The sequence below is a fragment of the Carassius auratus genome, chromosome 5, assembly GCF_003368295.1.
Source record: "Carassius auratus strain Wakin chromosome 5, ASM336829v1, whole genome shotgun sequence".
In the NCBI taxonomy this organism is placed as follows: domain Eukaryota; kingdom Metazoa; phylum Chordata; class Actinopteri; order Cypriniformes; family Cyprinidae; genus Carassius; species Carassius auratus.
This window is the reverse complement of record NC_039247.1, coordinates 31169385-31190161: the sequence shown is the minus strand read 5'-3', so window position 1 is coordinate 31190161 and position 20777 is coordinate 31169385. Positions and strand designations below refer to the sequence as shown.

At 40.1% G+C, this 20777-nt stretch overlaps 1 protein-coding gene across 1 annotated transcript; it reads right to left on the bottom strand.

The window, feature by feature from the left end:
* Positions 1 to 675: 675 nt before the first annotated feature.
* Positions 676 to 20548, bottom strand: LOC113086073 (cationic amino acid transporter 2-like). Its single transcript, XM_026255320.1, has 13 exons — positions 20523 to 20548; positions 19440 to 19501; positions 18770 to 19140; positions 11679 to 11834; positions 11406 to 11568; positions 11086 to 11222; positions 7655 to 7877; positions 6713 to 6849; positions 5693 to 5795; positions 3783 to 3910; positions 2963 to 3129; positions 2313 to 2421; positions 676 to 1896 (listed from the first exon to the last, which is right to left on the bottom strand). The coding sequence occupies exons 3-13, from the start codon at positions 19137 to 19139 to the stop codon at positions 1748 to 1750; spliced, it is 1842 nt and encodes a 613-aa protein (XP_026111105.1). The 5' UTR covers position 19140; positions 19440 to 19501; positions 20523 to 20548; the 3' UTR covers positions 676 to 1747.
* Between the last annotated feature and the right edge of the window lie 229 nt (positions 20549 to 20777).

The window sequence follows — 20777 nt, the reverse complement described above, 5'->3', positions numbered from 1 at the left end:
GCATATTTATGTGTTCTTGGGGAAAACCATAATGAAAAATAAGTGTAATTGAATTGAGTTTATTTATATTTAATCAGGGACAATGCACAAAAAACATATACACAGTTAGATATATACAGTTTATATTATCATATTTCCCTAAGAGTGCTAAATCTGATCATTCTGTCAGTATCAGTGATATTAAAAGAGCAAAGAGAGGGAGTGTTTCTGATCAAAGCTCCTAAACAGCCTGAACGTGCTCAGAACAGGACACCCAGACTAAAACTGTGACATGAAGCCTCTCAGAGAAATCAGTCAAATATAATGTCCTCTACAGAGGTCAGAAGCCTGTGTCTGGGTCCCAGGAGTTTAATTAGGTTATCAAAATATGATTTTGCCTGCTGTAATGAGATAGTTTTATTGTGCACAAACTGTATTTCCCCCTGTGGTGGTGCTATTACACTTCCTACTTCCTATATTACTCTTACTATAAATAAAGTTAGAGCCATGGATATCTACTTGGGGAGCATTTCAATTCTAAATCACCTGAGGAGGAAAGAGCAGGGTTTGAGTGAAGTTTCACATGCTTTCATGTCAATGGATCCTGTACATTCTCCTACATTCTCCATGAAATCTGACTCAACTGAACTCTAGACCACAATTTTGGAACCGATAAATGCAAAAAAACAAGGTTTGATCTGGGTTTATGTGACAGAAAAGTCCAGCTTTCTGGAATACTCCTCTCCTTTTTGCTACATATCGCATTACATATGTACAGTATATATTTATATTACTCAACAATGAATGGCACATTGAAAAATAATTTTATTTTAAACATTGTTCAACATGTTTTCAATGGTGAGTACACTCAGGTGAGATAAATAAATCATTACAGAGGTCTGGAAAAATGCTACAGAAGACCACCCACAGTAGAGCCATATGAAGATATTTTTCTAACAGTGTTTTTCAGGATTTCATTGTGTTTACACTTACACAGCCTCTTCAAGCTAAACTGAAAGAACACACACACACACACACACAAAAAATGCATAGTATATATTTTTTTACAGATATATATTTTTTTGTTTTGAGTGCCGCGAGGATACTGTCATGACACAGAATGATCTCTGCGTCTGTGCTCGAGGTCCGAGGCTATTAGCTCCGTCCGGCTCGCTGTTAGCCTCGCAGCGGCTAATGGGTGAAGATGGCAGAAGACTGTACATTCCCGAGACGGACGTATGCGCATCTTGTCATTTTACAATTGCATATGGCATTAGAGTTTACATATAGTCCTGTCTAAAATGAATAGACCCAAGCAATTCACAGATATTGCCAGATAATCACTTTACCTCTACCATACTTGGATCGTTTGTGATTCTGGCTGTCATCCTTTCTTGCATTGCCAATTATAAGCTATATATTTTTAGGATAGCCCACAGTCATTATGCTACATCAATGTGCCCTCTACTGGATGTAATGTATTACAGTTTTGAAGTAACATGCGGGACACTGTTCATGACCCCTTGATGCCTACTGACACTGGGCCAGTCCCTTCAGAAGAACTCTTTCTAATATATACCCTTAAGTTTCATACTCTAATCCCATAAAGAGCGTACCTCTCAATCATCATTTTGTTTTATATGATACCAATTAATCCTTATACTTCATAATATATCCTTATCCTTATAATTCAATTTTCAGTACACAACAAAACTAATATTGTAGTTTCTCTGACTCAGGAGCAAAGCACAAGACATTACTGTTGGTTTTAAAACTTGGTTTGTAGCGTTGGTGTAGTAGATCCGATGTTTTTCGTTTTAACATCAATTGTCTCAACATTGATAGGATGTTTGGAGGACTGGTTCCGTTTCTTCTGTACACTGAAGTGCACTCCGTAGCAGAAGTAGATGAGCAAGCCTATATTCAATTAGGAAATACAATTAAGCTTATTATGTACAATGATTGGATTATGTTGAAATGTGCATGTACTTTTTGTCAAATGTTTTGATAATACTGGTAAAGCACTCCTGTCAATGATTTTTATTCATCGCAGAGCACATCCTGATTGTGAATCCTGCCCTAATGAAGGTGTTTAGACTAGTGTTCATAAATGCAACAGTTGCATTCATCAAACAAGCATAATGAATAAATGAATTTGGCAATCTGAAGTCAATGGTATATTTAACATTGCCTTTGCTGACTCATTTGTGAATTATGAATAAAATGTATTCTCCAAACCACTTACTCACATAATAATTTCCTGAAAGTGTTTAATTTGAATTATTTTCCTGCATATATGGCTCAGTATACTGAAAATATTCATGTAGTCTTACCCACTGCCATCCACACTGCATAGCGAGTCCACGTTTCACCCCCCAGCTGGACCATTAAGTAGATATTGATGAATGTACTGAAGACAGGGAGTAATGGCAGAAATGGGACCTACAGAAAAATGTGAAAATGTTTGTAGCAATCTTGAACTAGTTATAAACACAAAATTTCCATGTTCTTAACAACTGTATTTATCAACTGTCGGATCACAACCCACCCAAACATATCTTATGTCCCTAGTGAAAAAAGTACACTCAAGCATACTTTTAAAAAGAGTAATATACTTAAATAGAAAATACTTAAGTGTGAACTGAAGGTAATGTTTTCGGACACTTAACAGCATGTTACTTGCAACTAAATCAAAATTAGCCATATAGGTGATGAATAAATGTGAGACAAAATAGCATAGAGTTTTATTGTTTTGATTATTATTGATGTAAAGCACATTTCTTATGTATGCCAAGTTAAAATAAAATTGGAAATTATTTTGACCTATGCATGGTAGTACATTTCATGACCTAAGGTCCAAAGCAAAAGCACTTGAGATCCACTGTTAGAACAACAAATCTCGGCACATTTTATGCATTACTTGTTGCTCAAATGTAAAAAAAAAAAATGTTGATGCTTTTTAATCCAGTGAGTGACAGCTTACCATAAATGCAGCCTTGCTACCATTCTGTGGTTGTCGCCAAATAATAACGATAGTCATGAGAAACGCCACCGAAACCACAGTGATAATCAGAATCACCCACCACGCTGCTATCAGTCCAGCCTGTACAACTTTTGTGATGATCACACTCAGGATAACCGCGAACACAACTAGAAATCACATTAAAGGTTCAAATGAAGTGGAGAAGGAATGTTAGCATGAAATAATTTTAGCATAAAATTAGGTTAAATGCACTTGGATGTTCATTAGTTTAGGTTTCAGTTTCTTGTCCTGGTATGTCAGTTTTATTTTCTGTTTGTAAACAATGCCTGATGAAGGTCACATGACGACCCAAACATTTGTTACAATTAGCAAGTTGTAGCAGTGTGCAGGAGTCATTATGTTTATGTTTTTTATATGGTTTTATAGCTAAAATTTATGGCATGGAATTTCTAAAATATTAAAGAATATTTTTAAAATACTCATTAAAACCACAAATATTGATGGTGCATTATTGTCAAATTATTATATTTGCAAACTGAGTTATAATTTTTCTTTAAGCTTGGAATTTCCATTCATTTTAAGGCATTTTCTAAAGAATTATGTCAGCAGCTAATTGTATTAATCATAAAAGTTCAATTAAGTTTGTCATTGTTGGTTTAGTTTAGTTTATTTATTGTTTATGAGAAGACAGGCTTGTGCGACTTAACTACATTTTCCATCATTCTCTTTGAATGTGCAAGAAAGATAAAAATTTTAGATACAGCATACTTTAGATTAGACTCACTCATCAGATGCAAGCATAATAAAAACCAAAACTTACTTGTAAGTATGGTCAGCACAGACACAACTTTAGAACTTCTAGCAGAAGCACTTTTAGGGGAGCTAAAAGGATTCCATTTCTTCTGAAGTTCTGCTTTCTCACTGATCTCAGCTGGCTCTGACTGGTACCTGTGTGGATAAAAATTGTTCATTCTATTGCACACTGCACAACTGTTACTATAGTCAGTAATTTACATCTAACTCTGTTGTCTGAACATTTGTTTTGGCTCTGGATATTGAGCAATGGTTTGAGGATTGCAAACTGTCAGTACTTACACAGGCATAAATGTTGGTAGCACTTTATTTTACAGTCCTGTTCCTCATGTACATACTATGTACTTATTATAGTAATTACAATAACTATGTAATAACTAGGTACTAACCCTGAACCTACCCCTAAACCTAACCCTACCCCATTGTAGTTACCTTGTGTTACCAGAACTTTCTTAGATAAATACACTGTAAGTACACTATAAGTACATGTTAGTACACGTACTGTAAAATAAAGTGCAACCTAAATGTTTTTAAAATAATAACTGAAACTGATGCGTGGTTCTAAACCAGGGGTGTCCAAACCTGTTCCTGGAGGGCCATTGTCCTGCAGAGTTTAGATCCAACTATAAACAACGTGAACCAGCTAAAAAAGCTTCTCAGAATCACAAGAAACGTCCTGCCAAGCAAGTTGGAGATGGTTGGGGCTAAACTCTGCAGAACATTGGCCCCCAGAGGCAAGTTTGGACACCCCTGATCTAAACACAGTACTTTATTACACAGATGAAGATAATCCTGATAATCCTGATGGAGGTGTAGACCGAAACGAAATCAGAGGAACTGAGGACTAGGGAAACATCACCGGTTCAGAGGACTAAGGTGGAGCTTGGGGATCGGAAGACCAAAGTGGAGCCATTGGGGCACATATCAGTGGCAGAGATAAAAAAAAATGGAGGACCACTGTGACACCAAAGGAGTGGAGGGCCAAGGCACAGCCAAAGGACTGGAAGTCCATGGTGGAACCAGGGGATTAATGGACCATGGCAAAGCCAGAAAGACAAGGGACTCAGGTGGAGCCAGAAGGCAGGAGGACCACAGTTGAGACAAGAGATTGTAGAGCCATGGAGGCCAAGGCGGTGAGTCTTCAGATGACAAAGAACACAGCGGATCAGGAGGCTGTGGTCGTGCTGATGGAATTGGTGCACTGAGGAGCCGGTGATGACCAGGGCAGCGTTAGAGCAGGATTACCAACAAGGCCATGATGCAGGGCAGAAATAGCAGAGGAGGAAGGGCCAGGGACCTTGACAGAACCAGAGAGTTTATCATGCTGTGGAACCAGCAGAGTAGAGTCCATAGAGCTGGAAAAAGACCAGCAAAGTTTAAGGATAAGCCAAATGGGACCAGCAGAGGAGGAAGGGCTTTAAGGAATCCAGGAATCCAGGATGGACAGGATAATAATATCTGCTTGCTAGATGGTGGGTGCTGGCTCCAGAACAAATTGAGCACCAGACACTGGCTCGAGGTCAGACTGGGCTTCTGGCCGAGGGTCTGTGGTGGGTGTAGACAAAGGCTTTTGGGGTCTGTGATAGGCGTGACTAAACTCTAGGGGCGATTGTGCTCCTCATCCTCCTTGCTCATGGTGAACTGCTTATCTGGTCTAAGAGTTGATCTAAAAATTGGCACAAACGTCCCTTGAGGACCATCAAAAGATACTTGTTATTTGTAATATGTGATTTTGTAACTTATTTTGGGCATATTATGTGTAAATCCAGGTTGCATTACATATTTCAGTGTGAATGTGTATTCTTTGCAGTTTGTAAAATTGGTGTGGGTACTTCAGGAAAAAACAATAAAAATCTATTATACTATTCATGGATTATTTATACATTTATATAATTTTGTATTGTGTTTGAAACTTACCGAAGAATTAAGATGCAGATGGCTACGAGGGTATAGGCGAAGAGAGTTCCAATAGACATCATGTCTACTAGAGCCTTCAAATCAAACACCAAGGCCATTATTGCTAAAAACACAAATAGTTCACTTATAGAATTTCAGAGGCAAAAAATTAAATGAAGACAACCAAATTTACATCTCCTATATTGTATATTAAATTTCAGGGCTAAGGGTGTACTCACATTAGGCACGGTTGCCATGAACCGGGCCCGAGTACGATTGTCCCCCCTCCCCACTCCCCCTCTGGCCTGCACTCACATATAGGGTTTCAGCATTCGTGCCAGAGCACGCTTACGTCATTATGGTGCGACGGTTTCGGGATAAACAGGAAGAGCGGCGCTCTATGAACACAATGGAGTGCATCGCTCTGTTTTCTTTGTGGATAATTTTGTGTTGTTTGGTCCACAGCCTGTTGTTAAACAGATGTGTCGCCTTAGTGGCGCGAACATTTTCACGTAATCATGCTGCTCGTATGAGGATGTTTGCAAGATACCAGCTGAAGTGCAGCAAGGACTTTGCAGTTTTTAGTTTTTTTTATGCGTTTTGCACCTCTGCCGTAGACCAAAGCGACCCTTTCCCTGCCATGTTGGTTTTGGAGCGTCGCAAAACCGTGATGCAAAGCGTCCTTTTCCGTGCTCCGGCACGGTTAGCGCTCACACTGCATGCGAACCGCGCCCGAGTCCAACTGAACCGTGCCCTGGCCCACCTCTTCCAAGCGGGCCAGGGCCGGCCAATTGAGCCGCGCCTGGGCATGATTCGGAGCACTCACACTAGTCAAACGAACCGCGCTTTGGTGGTCAAACGCACTCGGGCACGGTTCAAACTGGCAGTGTGAGTACACCCTAAGAGTAAGTGGCCTTTGGGACGGCCTTAAATATCTCTATTTACCTCTGGTGTAGTAGTTTGGTTGCAGAAGGCATGTCATGTAGATTAGTTACCGTTATGATGGTGTATTACTGTGATGTGTTTTTCAAAGAAAATTACCTGCTATTATTCCAGAAGAGAGTGTGGCGATGACAGGACTCTGTCTGGAACTCATGTTACTCAGTGGTTTGAAGAGCAGCCCATCTCTGGCCATAGCAAACAGCACACGAGGCATAGGAAACATGGATCCCAGCAAACTGTTGAATAGTAAACAAACTGCACTAATGTTACAGTAATTTAACGTTGTAATTTATTTTACTATTTTGTGCATTTCAAGCAAATAACTCTTATCAGCTGCAAGAGTCATCCCCATCCAAACTGAAAAGGCAAGTTAATTTCTCATAGTTCTTCTTTTCTGCATTGTGATCATTAACTATCAAGTTCAACAGCAAGTTTGCTTCACTTATCTATACTGTGCACCTTTAAAGAAATACTGTAAGTTCTTAAAAGCTTATCTCTCATTGAGAACATAATGAACCTGGATGTACTGGTGGTTTTGTAGACTAAAGACCCAAACTAACAATAGCAAGGACTGACCATAATATGTGTTAAATAATAAACTGGATATATCTGTTCTGATATATCCTGCATCAACACAATCCTCGACAACTGTGTTTGACAGTTTAGAGACTGCATTATGCATACAACATTTGACTTTATGATGTCAATGTGGCGAGGGGGAGTGGTTCAGCAAGGCCTGCAGTGGGAGAGAGAGTTGGAAGACCAGCGGTGAGTAAGTGGGTCAAATACAAACAACGTTTGTTTTTATTTAGTGAAATAAAAGTCACCAGCAGCAGTCTATCCGACCACGTCCTCTTCCTTCCTTTCCGATCATTGGCTTTGTTACATCCAACTTTACAGAACAAATGCACAGTTTTCCTTTTTAGTTTACAGGAATACACTGTACTGTCCTCTTGCTGATCATGTAATGCTGCTTTTTATAGTCCTAACACTAAACATCTAGTGTAGTAAGTGCTTTTTGGCCAACATGTGTTGCTTCACCTTGTTGAAAGAGCACACAAAGATCCAACAGCCACAGCATACTTTGCAGGATCCCAGCCCACATAGGTGAAGGCTACAGGTAAGGGACTCTGAACATTTAGTTGGTAATAGGGCATCATGAGGGTGAGAGCAGCCGAAACTCCGAAATAAGCCAAGAAACAGATGAGAAGAGAAGCCACAATTCCTATAGGGATAGACTTCTGAGGGTTTTTGACCTCCTCACCTAGATACAGGAGACAAATCAAGTACAAAAACAATTAAGACTAGTAAATTATACCTTTTCACTTTATGTGTCTATTAAGGACCATTTTTGCTCAAGAGTTTTCATGCTACTTCAATACAGTGTCAGATCAAAGTGATCACCCAAAAGACAAAACGCACGCACACACACACACACTATAAAAGTACATTAAAAAGTACTATATTCCAAGACATCTGAAGCCATACGTGTCATGGCATTGACAATCCAACATGAATGATTCAGGAATTCAATATAAATAGTCCTTAATGTACAAATGTAAAAAATACGGAGATTCTCAGGAGAACATGCATGCATAAGTGGCCAGGAACTGAACTAAAGGAGGGTATAAATAGACAGGACTAAATGAGTAAATTAACAACTAATAGGTGGCAACAATAGGTAACCATTGTAAAAAAAAAAAAAAAAAGTACACACTAGAAAATGCTCTGGTTAGTTACATAACTAAGATAAGGGAATGAGTTGCATTTCACAGTTTACTCTGGTACTGAAGTCTGATTTGTTCGCATTTGTGTAGCTGCATGTACCAATGGTGCTTCAACCCGCCAAAAGGGGTGGAGCCGACTGCTATATGAGTCGGCTCTGAGAGCCATTTCACCAGAACCTTTTGACTGATAGCAACACTCATTGACTCGCGTACTTCCATATACTACGACAGCTTACACAACACTCATTCCTTTATAGCAGGGAACTGAGTTTATGTTAGTAACCTGAGCTTTCCCTTTTGAACGGGGTCTCCTGTTGCATTACGTGCTTATCGGGAATGCATCTATTTGCGAACGAAGTCACTCTCTGAGCCCAACCCCAGAGCACCTATACTGAGGGCTCCTGTAAGTATGAGCTAATAACAAGGCCCAAGCCACTTAGGCTGAGGAATACATAGCAAAACCTTCTTTACTTACATAAGGGATTAGGTAAATTTAAGTGGACAAAATCTGTGCCCTGCTGGGCAGGGACATCCGAATTATAAAACCTGTTGAAGGTGTTAACACGAGGATTCACATATAAATGGTTAACAACAAAAACAGCTCTGATCATGTAGAATGTGCTTATTCTGTTCATTTTTAGCACTTTTTGTGTAAATTCATATTTTTTTTTCAACAAAAGAGTGTTGTCACTTTAATTACGAGAGCATGATTTGTCACATTTACTTTCAGCGTTGAAGGGGTGTGACCCTTGTCCAGCAGCTCTTGTAGAATGCTTAGCATGTAGAACACATCACAAGAGAATGGATCCTAGTTCCTAGCTGCACACCAGTCAGAAAAGACAGATCATTTAAGGTCATAAATGGATCTTGTAAATGTTGCTGCAGTCTTCAAAATGGTACAAGTCACACTCACAGGGAGTTGTAAAGAGGGGCCAAACATGATGGATCCACAGTTTTGGCCAGGGATGCCAAATCATCCGCTTGAGAGAGAGGAGATCTGTCTTCAATGGTATCGGCCAGGAGACTCAGGAAACCATGTCTGATTACTCCAGAGTGAGGCCACCAGGAGGACCAAATATCTAACCCTCCCAGACCTGTCTAATGAACTGAAGAAGCAGGGCTACCAGGGGGAAGCTCTACAGGTGAACGCTGACCCAATAATGGGCCAGGTCCACCTCTGCTCTCCTGAAGACAGACCAGATCGTTTAAACTGTTTGGGGATGCAGTCTACATTCTCCTAGAGCTACATTGCCCCTGGACAGCATGACTGCTCTTTGGATCAATCTGCCTGGCATATGAACTGCTCTCAGTACAATGAGATTGCAAAATGCCCTAAATAGACGCTGGGTCATCCTGTAAAGGGAGCATGACCTGAGACATCGTGCCCCTCCAAAGCCGGCAGGAAGGTTTTTAGTGCTAGAAAAACTGCCATTATCTTGAGGCGGTTAATGTGTAAGCATTTCTCCAGGTTTGACCAGGAGCTAAACGCTGGTCTGCCCTCATACAGCTTCTGAGGCTTAGGGTCCAATGTCACTCTAGGGCAGTGACCTTGAGGCGGGCCTGGGAAACGAGAAGGGTTTTCTTTCACTGCTGAAGCCCAGGCTAAGATTTAGGTTCTGAAACGCTCCACCATGCGTCCACGCCTGGCCTGATGTGAGATATTGCCTGCAATGATTTCTTTGTCGCTGTAAACTGCTCAGCAAAACCATCCACAGCAGAGCCGCACAGTCCCTTGGGAGACTGGAGTGTCTAGGAAGACGACTTTGTCAGTGTCACGGATCTCCATCAGATTTAGCCAAAAGTGCCAGTACCAAGCCAAAAGTGAAGCACTATGCCAGCCTGGGCAGCTGCTGAATAAAGTTTGTTAGGTCTGAGTTGGTCCTTAGATAGATGTGCTGCATTGGCCTTCAATCTCCGGGGTCAATGGAAGGCACAGATGAACAATGACTGCCTCTTCAAAAGGGTAAAGCTTGGCATAACCTTGTTCTTCAGCACCATCAACAGTGGTGAGAGCGGCAGAGGATGAAGGATTAACATGCACAGAGTAGGGGGTCGCTCCACATCCTGGTGAGGTCTTCACAAACTTCTGGAAAGAACAGGGCCGGCAGCTGGTGGGAGGATCATTAATGGTATCCCTTCAGGTACCAATCATCTAAAAGGCCTTGGACAGGCTCTTCTGGAGCTGAACAAGTTAGGCCGAGATCCTCCACAGCCTTGGTTAAGAACTCAGATCAGCACGCTGCCCATGCTGGACCATGTTGTTTGCGTCAGAGGAATGGTGTCGGGATTTTCGTCTGCCGAAAGAAATCAATCCAATTGCTGCCGACAAGGGGTGCTGACCCTCGTGTGTTAAGCACTCAGGCACATTGAGGCATTGCAGGGAGAGTGAAGCATGCATGAGCATGCATGGAGTTCACTCGATCCCGGTGTTTGTACCCCGTTTTTGGGAGGGATGAAACAAGAGAGCAAGTCGGGGAGGACTGCCTTCGTGGAAGAAGATGATCCATGAAAGGAGAAGGGTGTGGCTCATTCTCTCACAGTGAGAGCATTCTGTCCCAGTGAGCACAGACTCAACGTGAATCTGTCGTCCATGCTTGTGTGTACAATGTGTTCAGTTTTTTTTTCTCTGTTTTGAAGTTTGATGGACATGGTCATTATGAACTGGAAAAAATAACAGCTCACAGTTTTGGAAGACAAATTGTCATTTTATTTTCATTTAATTAAGCATTCCTATTGTTGAAGTACCTGTGGTCGCAATGCAGTCAAATCCCACAAAGGCATAAAAACAGGTTGCGGCTCCAGCAAAAGTTCCCTCAAATCCAAATGGAAAGAATCCTCCTGTTCCAAAACTGGATATCGTTTTATTTGAGACTGAGAGATTTCTAAAAAAAAAAAAAAAAGAAAAAGCAATGCTTAAAACTAGGTATGTATTCTAAAAATAATTTAAATGTGCATTAAAACAATCTTTCAATTTCTCCATTTAATTTTTTGTTGTTGATTTAAACTTGCAGTCAAAAGATTTACGATTGCTACAAATGCTCTGTAAATTTCATAATGCAACATACGCAGTTATTGTGTAGTTCCAAATATCCTTCTCTGTTATCTGCCAGTTTCTAATGTCACCCTTGATGAATCCAGCAATGATGACAAAAACCAGAACTACCATATTTATAGCTGTGAAGATCTTGTTGACAATGGCAGACTCCTTCACCCCAAAGGCAAGAATCCCTGAGAAATTACAACAAGCAACATCAATTTAATCCATGTTGATTCAAATGACTATCTTTACATAAATCATTTATTGACACTACAACAAATTTACTGGAAGTCTTACTTACCTGCCAAAACCAGGATAAGGCCAGCAGCAAAGAAGTCTGGATATGGAGCAAGGCCAGGTAAATTCATTGGTGTATTTTCACTCAAATAATTGGCAATCTTATTTCCAATCAGGTCATCAAAAGTGCCACTCCATGCTCTTGCCACACTGGATGTCCCTGTCATAAAGTCATTCAAATCAAGCAATTATACAAACTGATAGTGGTTCTGAAATATATGGCAGGTTTTTTTGGTCATTTAATTATAGGCATAATACTTTAGTGAATATAACTCTTGTAAGATTAATGTCACTGATTCAATGATTGTGTAATGCTACTGAGAAGTTCATAGAAAATCTTATTTGAGCTCGGCTGCAATTCCTAAAAGCATTGAGAGTTAAGCTTTTTAATACTTAGAGCTGTTCTATGCAACTCTTTGCCCTCTAGCTTTTAAAAACTAAAACTGTTTGCATCTTTTTGATTTTTGAAATCAAATACCTTACATTTATGTAGCGCTTTTCTAAGCATTCAAAGCGCTTTACATTGTCGGGGGGTATCTCCTCATCCACCACCAGTGTACACTGGTGATTTTTAATGACCACAGAGAGTCAGGACCTCGGTTTAATGTCTCTTCCGAAGGACGGTGCTTGTTGACAGTATAGTATCCTCATCACTACACTGGGGCACTAGGACCCACACAGACCACAGGGTGAGCACCCCCTGCTGGCCTCACTAGCACCTCTTCCAGCAGCAACCTAGTTTTCACAGGAGGTCTCCCATCCAGGACCAGAGTCTTACATTACTCGCCACTCCCATAAGGTATGTCCCGCGCCATAAAACATCCAGTGGGGTGGAGGGGGGGGCACTCTGGAGGCCTCTAGGAGCAGGGTTACCAGACGGAAGGACTCCAAAACGGTGCACATTCCGGGAACCATGGAGGATCTGGCAGCTCTGGGAGCCATGGTGGATCTGGAAGCTTCGTGTACCATGGCAGAGTAAGGAACACAGGAGGCCATGGTAGAACAGCCACCAAGGCCGTGGCCCCAGAACCCACCTCAACGGCTTGAGCTCTACTATCCCATATAAAAAACATGGGGACGTTTACAGGGTCATAGGCCCTATGTGGGCCATGACAGGGGACTGGAGCCCTCCATGGGCTTAACTGGGGATTTGGAGCCCTCCCTGGGCTAACTTGAGGATCTGGAGTGATGGGGGATCAGGAGTCCTCCCTTGAGCAAGCTCTGGGGCTGGAGTTGATATTGTAGCCGACACTGGAGCAAGCTCTGGGGATGGCAGGCTTGACTCTAGAGCAGCTGGCGGGCTTGATATCTGCGTGAGCAGCTGGCCTGTCTTCTGAGCAACCGGTAACTTTGACATGGGAATGACTGGCGGGCTTGGCATCGGCACAGCCGGAGGGTTTGTCTTCAGAGTGACCAGTGGGCTGGAGTGAGCTGCAGCCGGTGAATTTGACAATGGCACGACCGGCAATTTAAACTTCTGGGCAGCTGGTAGGCTTTTCTTTGGTACTCCCAGCAGGCTGAAATGTGAGCTATGGCTAGCAGGCACGACGATGGCGCGGCTAGCATGCTTCACAGCGGGGCAGAGAACAAACAGTGGAACAAAAGAAAAACAACTGACTACTCAAAAATGAAAATCCTGGAGAATGATAGATGCTTAGTGTTTTTAAGTCAGCTGTTTTGTCACTAAACACACGACAAACACTGGATTGAAGGAGCGAGAAGGTGAGGAGTAGAGAAATCAAAAAAAGGTTTTATTTAGAGCACACTGGGGATCACAGGACTGGAGACATCAGGAGAACAGAACAGAGACAGAACTCACAGTAAATACACAGACACCAAATGATCAAATTAATTAAAACACGACTGGAGACGAATACACACAAATGAGGACAGAAAGACAGGAAGAACCAAATAAGGGCAATGAAGGCACACAAGGAGCAAAACACACACAAAACATGGACCAGAGTCTAACACCTGTTTTGAATAATCTGATCTATGCTCAATCTTCCTTTTTTATCATTGACAACATTATGTTTTTCCCTGTGTATGGATGTGACATGACAACAACATATATATATATATATATATATATATATATATATATATGTATATATATATATATGTATATATATGTATATATATATATATGTATATATATGTATATATATATATATATATATATATATATATATATATATATATATATATATATATGAAGAAGCTTCCCAATGGAAACCTCGACAAGACACACACCTGTTTCACACATAATCCATCTGCAGTACGTATGCAGTCCGTGTGTGTTTCGTATGTGGTGCTGAAGCAGCACGGACTCATACTCATTGTGCTTTCACATAGGACGCGTTTGCAGTCCGCTACTCGGTAAGTAAACGATCGCTGCTCTGCTGCAGACGCAACGCTCCTGGAACGCACTGACAGACCGCAACCGCGTGAACGCTGGAATCTGTAACGCATACGCACTGCAGACGGATTATGTGTGAAACAGGCGTTAGGTTGTTTGCACCATGGCAATGTGGAATTCGTTTACAGCTTTCTCAAGCAGTTTGTGATGCATTTTGGAAACAGGAGATGAGCCCCTGGTCTAATGCACCACCTGTCTTGAGAAACCCGTTCTCAAAGACTTAATGTTACTTTTAGTTATTATTTTATTTGGGTAGTACACATATTCTGAATGCCTTCAGCAGAATTCAAATGAGCCATTTTAATCTAGATTAATTCCAAGATTACAGTGAGATTAATATAGATTAAAAATAATCTATGCCCACCACTAATATATATATATTAAAATTTAGTCATTTAGCAGATGCTTTTATCCAAAGCGACTTACAAAATGAGGACAATGGAAGCGATCAAAAACAACGAAAGAGAAATGATATACAGGTGCTGGTCATATAATTAGAATATCATCAAAAAGTTTATTTATTTCACTAATTCCATTCAAAAAGTGTAACTTGTACATTATATTCATTAATTACACACAGACTGATATATTTCAAATGTTTATTTCTTTTAATTTAGATGTTTATAACTGACAACTAAGGAAAATCCCAAATTCAGTATCTCAGAAAATTAAAATATTGTGAAAAGGTTCAATATTGAAGACACCTGGTGCCACACTCTAATCAGCTAATTAACTCAGAACTCCTGCAAAGCCTTTAAATGGTCTCTCAGTCTAGTTCTGTGGGACACACAATCATGGGGAAGACTGCTGACCTGACAGTTGTCCAAAAGACGACCATTGACACCTTGTACAAGGGCTGCGGGAAGTAATTTTGAACAGGGGGTGCTGTAATTTTTTTTTTTTTTTTGACAAAAATACATCTAAAAATAAATACATTGAGATTCACTACTTTATTGTCATATACACTTCAGTGCACAGCCAGCCAGGGTCTGAAACACACAGACATCAGTTCTCAGATATGCCCAATGCACTATTAATCTGAAGCAGAATCAGAAATAATAGTTTAATAATTGAAAGAAAACAAAATAATTACTTTCATTACAATTTCAGATAGCCTATACATACATGCAACTTATTTAGATACAACAAATAATATTACAACAAAATATAATATTAATCAAACTTCACAATAACGCTAAAACAATGCAATCGATTTGGTCAGCTGGCTTGAGTCACTGCACGTTTATGTCACACGCAACTCTATTAACACCAAAATCTTTTTACGTACACCACAAGGAAATAATCTCTGACTATTTAAGCAATTTGTTTATTGAACAGTTCTCCACATCCATTACGCAAAGAACACATGCACAGTATAAAGCTTTCTGTCTCCATCTCAAAACTTTTTACACAAACCACAAGGAAATAATCTCAGACTATTTAAACATTATTTAACAGTTCTCCACAACCATTACGCAAAGAACACACGCACAGTATAAAGCTTTCTGTCTCCATCTCAAAACTTTTTACACAAACCACAAGGAAATAATCTCAGACTATTTAAACATTATTTAACAGTTCTCCACAACCATTATGCAAAGAACACACAAACTAAATAATACTCTCCATCTCCATCCCCACCACCTTACTAAAATAGTATAGTGTACTACTTACAATTGCTTAGCTAGTCAAAGCTGATCCCACACTTGTTGCCAAAAAAATAAATGTTACAAGCGCGGCAGCACCATGCTCTTACCTGAGCTACATGCATGCGGGGTGCCCTGGTTACAGGTGTCCAAATGTCGAGGTGCGCTGTGGGGTCATGGAGATAAAGTCTCTCATGAGGGGACGAATGTCCAGGGAGTTCAGAATGTCTGTGTTGGTATGCATCAGCGAAAGGTGTGTGAGTCTTTTCTGGGTCATGGTGCTGCGTACCCAAACGCAAGGCGGAGAAAGTGCATTCGGATGTGGCCACGGAGATGGGTATGCACAGACATAACTCGATCAGTTTTTCTATCTCTGAAAACATGGCTCTTGTTTGTGGCTGGAGCTTTATCAAACATGATGCTACATCTTGGACTGTGACACAAATAAACCCTCGGCAAGCTGTTTGGCAATGCTTGGCCTAAGCATTTTGAGCTGGAGTTCAAGGCGGTTTGTATCAAGCTCCTCCGGGAGCTGAAGGGCCTCCAGATCGACGCTTCTTCCCTCTGCTGCTTTGATAACAGCCCTCTCTCGCTTTGCGGCAAGCTTCATACTGGACTGATCAAATCTTCTGTCCAGCTCCGCCGATATCACATCAATAGCCTCGAAAAAGCTACGTCGCCAATCCACTGTTTCCAGTGCACCTTGCGCATTTGCTGTGGCACTCTGTAAGCTTGTGGCAACTGCTTCACAGGGTTCAAACAGGGCATGGCAGCATAAAAGACCAAAATATGTTCTCCCTTTTAAAGCCTGTTTGTAGAGTCCCCCAATCTTTGCTCTGCTGTCCCCCCTGACACTCTTGTCATCCTTCAGCTCGTGCAGTGTAGTCAGGAGAGCGGGGTAAGCTGCAATGATGCGGTTAATGGACATGTCACGGATACACCACCTTGTCGGGCAAAGGCCTAAGATGTTGACAGAAACCTCATCACAGCCAAAAAACGACTGGTAGAGCTGTTTTCACTTTGATGACTCTCTAATCACAGATGAGACACCCTGAACAAAGTTTAAAGTATCAGCCACAAGACTCATTTCACACGCTGCTTCTTGAAGAATCAAATCCAGTGAATGGTTGCTGCAATGCACATAAAGTGAGTGCGGGTTTAACTCTTTAAGCCGAGCCTGCATGCCTGAAAAACTCCCTGACATATTAGCTGCTCCATCAAAACAAAATCCTGCGATGCGTTCAATGGGGATATTTAGTCTTAAAAAAATATCCTTAATGTAACTGAAAAGAGTTTCTCCAGTGCTGTCCCGGGCGTTATAAAATCCCCAAAAAACATTGAGAGGCTCCAAGCTGCTGTCAACATATTTTAGACAGCAGGAGAACTGCTCAGTGGTGCTAATGTCAGTTGTACCGTCAGCTGTGAGGCCATAAAATCGGCAGTGCGATGAGCGGGCAACAATTTCCCTCTGGATTGCATGAGCAAACTTTTCAATTATTTCATTTTGTATAGTGTCCGACATCCAGTTGTCTCTTTCTTTCTTCAGGGAGATCATAGATGCGCTCCAGCATCAATTCATACAGTATTCCTTCGTGTGCTGTGTCGCCCCTGAAGGCAATTCCCTTAATGCCAAGGAATCGGATGGTCCTGAAGAGAAGCTCCAAACAGTGTCGGGCAGTAGCCTGCTTTCTGGCATGAGCGCTGGATAAGCGAGCATCGATGGGGACATCATCCAAAGCGGCCAACTTTTGTATTGACTCGCTGTGCAACTCTGATCTCTCATGCTCATTAAATTTTGAAAAGACGACATTCAGGAAAGGGTTGTCTTTCTTAAATTTGTCTCTAGGTATGACTTTTTTTTGACTGCTTTCAAGCAAACAAAACACAAAATATGATCAGTCTCTTCCACATAATGCAGCCACTGCCATCCAGCAAACCAAGCCGGTGCCACAGAACGTGAGAACGTTTCATTACCACAATGCCGTGCGGGAAATTTGAAACTGGATGTTGGCTGGAAGGGCTCGTCTAATCCAATCACGCTAGGTTGGGTTGCGGGTGCTGGGGCTGGGCCTGCCGGTTCAACTGCAGGCAGAGGCAGGCGGACAGACTCCCTTGTCATGGTTGCGGTATTTCTTCACGAGAATTCGTTTCTGTGACATATTTTCTCCTCGTTTCTGTCATTAAACTATGTAAATTTACTAGTCAGCTGCTGCCAAAGATGGATGTATTCTGCATGGAACGAGCGGGAAACCTCTTTACTCGGCGACCAAACCTGCCTGCCTGACGTTTACAACTTAACTTCCGAACCTGTGTTGATTAGGCCTCAAAATATGAAATTAAAATCCAAAATATATGTAATAGCCTATGTGTGTCAAAATCATTTTCTAAAAGACCTGCCAAGAGAGCATTGCAATAGTCCAGCCTGTACAGAACAAGATCTTGAACAAGGAGTTGTGCAGCATGTTCTGAAAGAAAGGGCTTGATCCTCTTGATGCAATTTTAGCAATGTGGTCTAAGAAAATCAGCTGATCATCAATCATAACTCCAAGGTTTCTGCCTGTTTTTGAAGGAGTTATGGCTGATGTGCCTAATGTGATGGTAAAATTGTGATGAAAGGATGGGTTTGCTGGAACCACAAGCAAATATTGATTAATATAATAAATATGTTGTGTAGCATTACATTTGCATATATGTTATTTAAAAAAAATGTAAAAGGGCAAACAAGCACAATAAAAGTTGTTCATATGATTTTTGTGTCTTTGTTATTTTATAGTTTGGCATTTAATTTTTTCGTATGCAAAAAAAAAAAAAACATGCATCTAATTCATTCTCCTTTTATGTTTCATGGAAGAATTAAAGTCATCAATATCTGACATGAGTGTAAGAAAATTAAATTTTTTGTCTCAATTGCTTCTTTAAATGTTAAGGTAATGGGCATTGCCAGCATTAATGAGCAACAGCAGCCAGCTCAAATAAAGCATATTTGTTTGAATGTATTGTCAGTGCTGGGTATATGATGTTTGTTCTTGCCTATGATGTATGACAACAGTAAGTTCCAGCCGGTGATGAAAGCCCACACCTCTCCGACAGTGACGTAGCTGTACAGGTAGGCAGAGCCAGTTTTGGGCACTCGTGCACCAAACTCTGCATAGCACAAGCCCGCAAACACAGATGCCACTGCCGCAATGAAGAATGACACAATGATACTGGGACCAGCTACTGTTCTTGCAACCTCACCGGAAAGGACATAGACCCCAGCACCCAGTGTACTTCCCACCCCAAGGGCCACTAGGTCTAGTGTGGTCAAGCAACGCTTAAAGTTGGATTCTTCACCATCAGGCTCCACTGGCTTTCGCCTCGATAGGCTCTTCAAAAAGGACAGCACCTTGTCACAGGACATCCTGAGACAAATAATATTGGTGATTATATGTCACATACAGTGTGTCATGATAATAATAGATGTATTCAATAGAAACATTTGTATTGCACTTCAAGCTTTTGTTTTTTCTTTATATTTTCAATGCAAGTCTTTGTTTTTATTAGGCCATTTTTCAAAAAATATCAGTTATGTTTCTTTAGTCCATTTTAAGTGATTTTTATGTTTAAACATGATCAGCTTATTTCTTCTTTTCTTCATTATGTTTATTTGAAGCAGTCAGAATTACCCTGTGTGGGAAATGTGTAATACAAATAAACATACCTTGACTTAAATATTCTGTGTGCTGCTACGGAAGACTTAAACTTACACAGTGCTTCTGTTATCTGAAGATAATACAAATACATTTTATTTGTATACAACCATTTGTATATAAAATTCAGCTCATTTATAAGGAAATAAAAAAAACAACATAAAAAACAAAAAAATTACAGCTATGGTAATAAAAAGAAAGAATGAAGGAAAAACTAAAAGGGATGTAAAATTTAATATGCATTTGTTCTTCACTGTTTTATTAAAATGTACATTTTTTTATTAATTTATTGTCTTTTTTCATTCTCGTAAAACTTTTTTTAAAGATAATTTTTAACCATTCATTTTCCTTAGTCAATTTTAGATTATTTCAAATGTTTAAAAATAATCTGTCTATTTCTTATTTTATCAATTATGCCTAAAACACTCAGAATTATGAAATGTGTGATACAAATACATTATCAGAGGGTAAGAAGACAAAGAAGAATAGATCAAAAACTATTTAGAATAAAGCATAAACCCTAAAAATAAAAACAAGAAAGAAAAAGTAAAATATAATATTAATAATGGTAAATTTAAATAAATGGAGAGCAGTTGAGGGGAAAAATACAAGGAAAATAAAAAGATTTGAAATAGTAATATTTTTTTTTTTTTATGCATAGATCTTGGCTGAAAACAGCTAACTATATTTTAACTCTTGATAGACATATAAATAAATTAATTTAATAATATTCAGTCCACTAAAATGTTCAAAAGTCATATTACTTATCTTCTCCATTTACTGGTATGCACAGAATATCTGGCAAAAGCTCATTATCTTGCTCTTTTGTTGTTCTCTCAAAGACACTAATACACATGCTTCCTAATGGGAATTAGTTGATTGAACATTTTTTTTATTAATATCTAAAGGGTCTTTGTTAATCAATTTTATTTTTTATATGTCATTATGCAGAAATTATACAATTTAAAAAAACTGCTGTCATGTGATTGTGAAGCACAAAATACTGAATGAGCCCTTGCCAAATATTCAAATAAGCAACACTGTCTTCATATTAATCACAGTATCTTCTTAAAGTGAATAATTAGGTAACTTACCTGCAGGCTCAGAATCCAGGCTGTGTGTGAAGGTGTGGTTATGGTCCAAGAGTTCCTGAGCACAGACTTTATAAGAGAGCCCCTCCTGTAAATTCTCACGTGTCCAAAACGCCAGTGTGCCGTTTTTTACGGACTACATATATATATTTAGAAAAAATGTGTGATTTCCGGAGAAGAGATAGGCACTAGTTTATAAGAATTTTGCAGTTGTAAGGCTGACACGCACCAGGTATTTATCAAAAGAGCTCTGTCTTG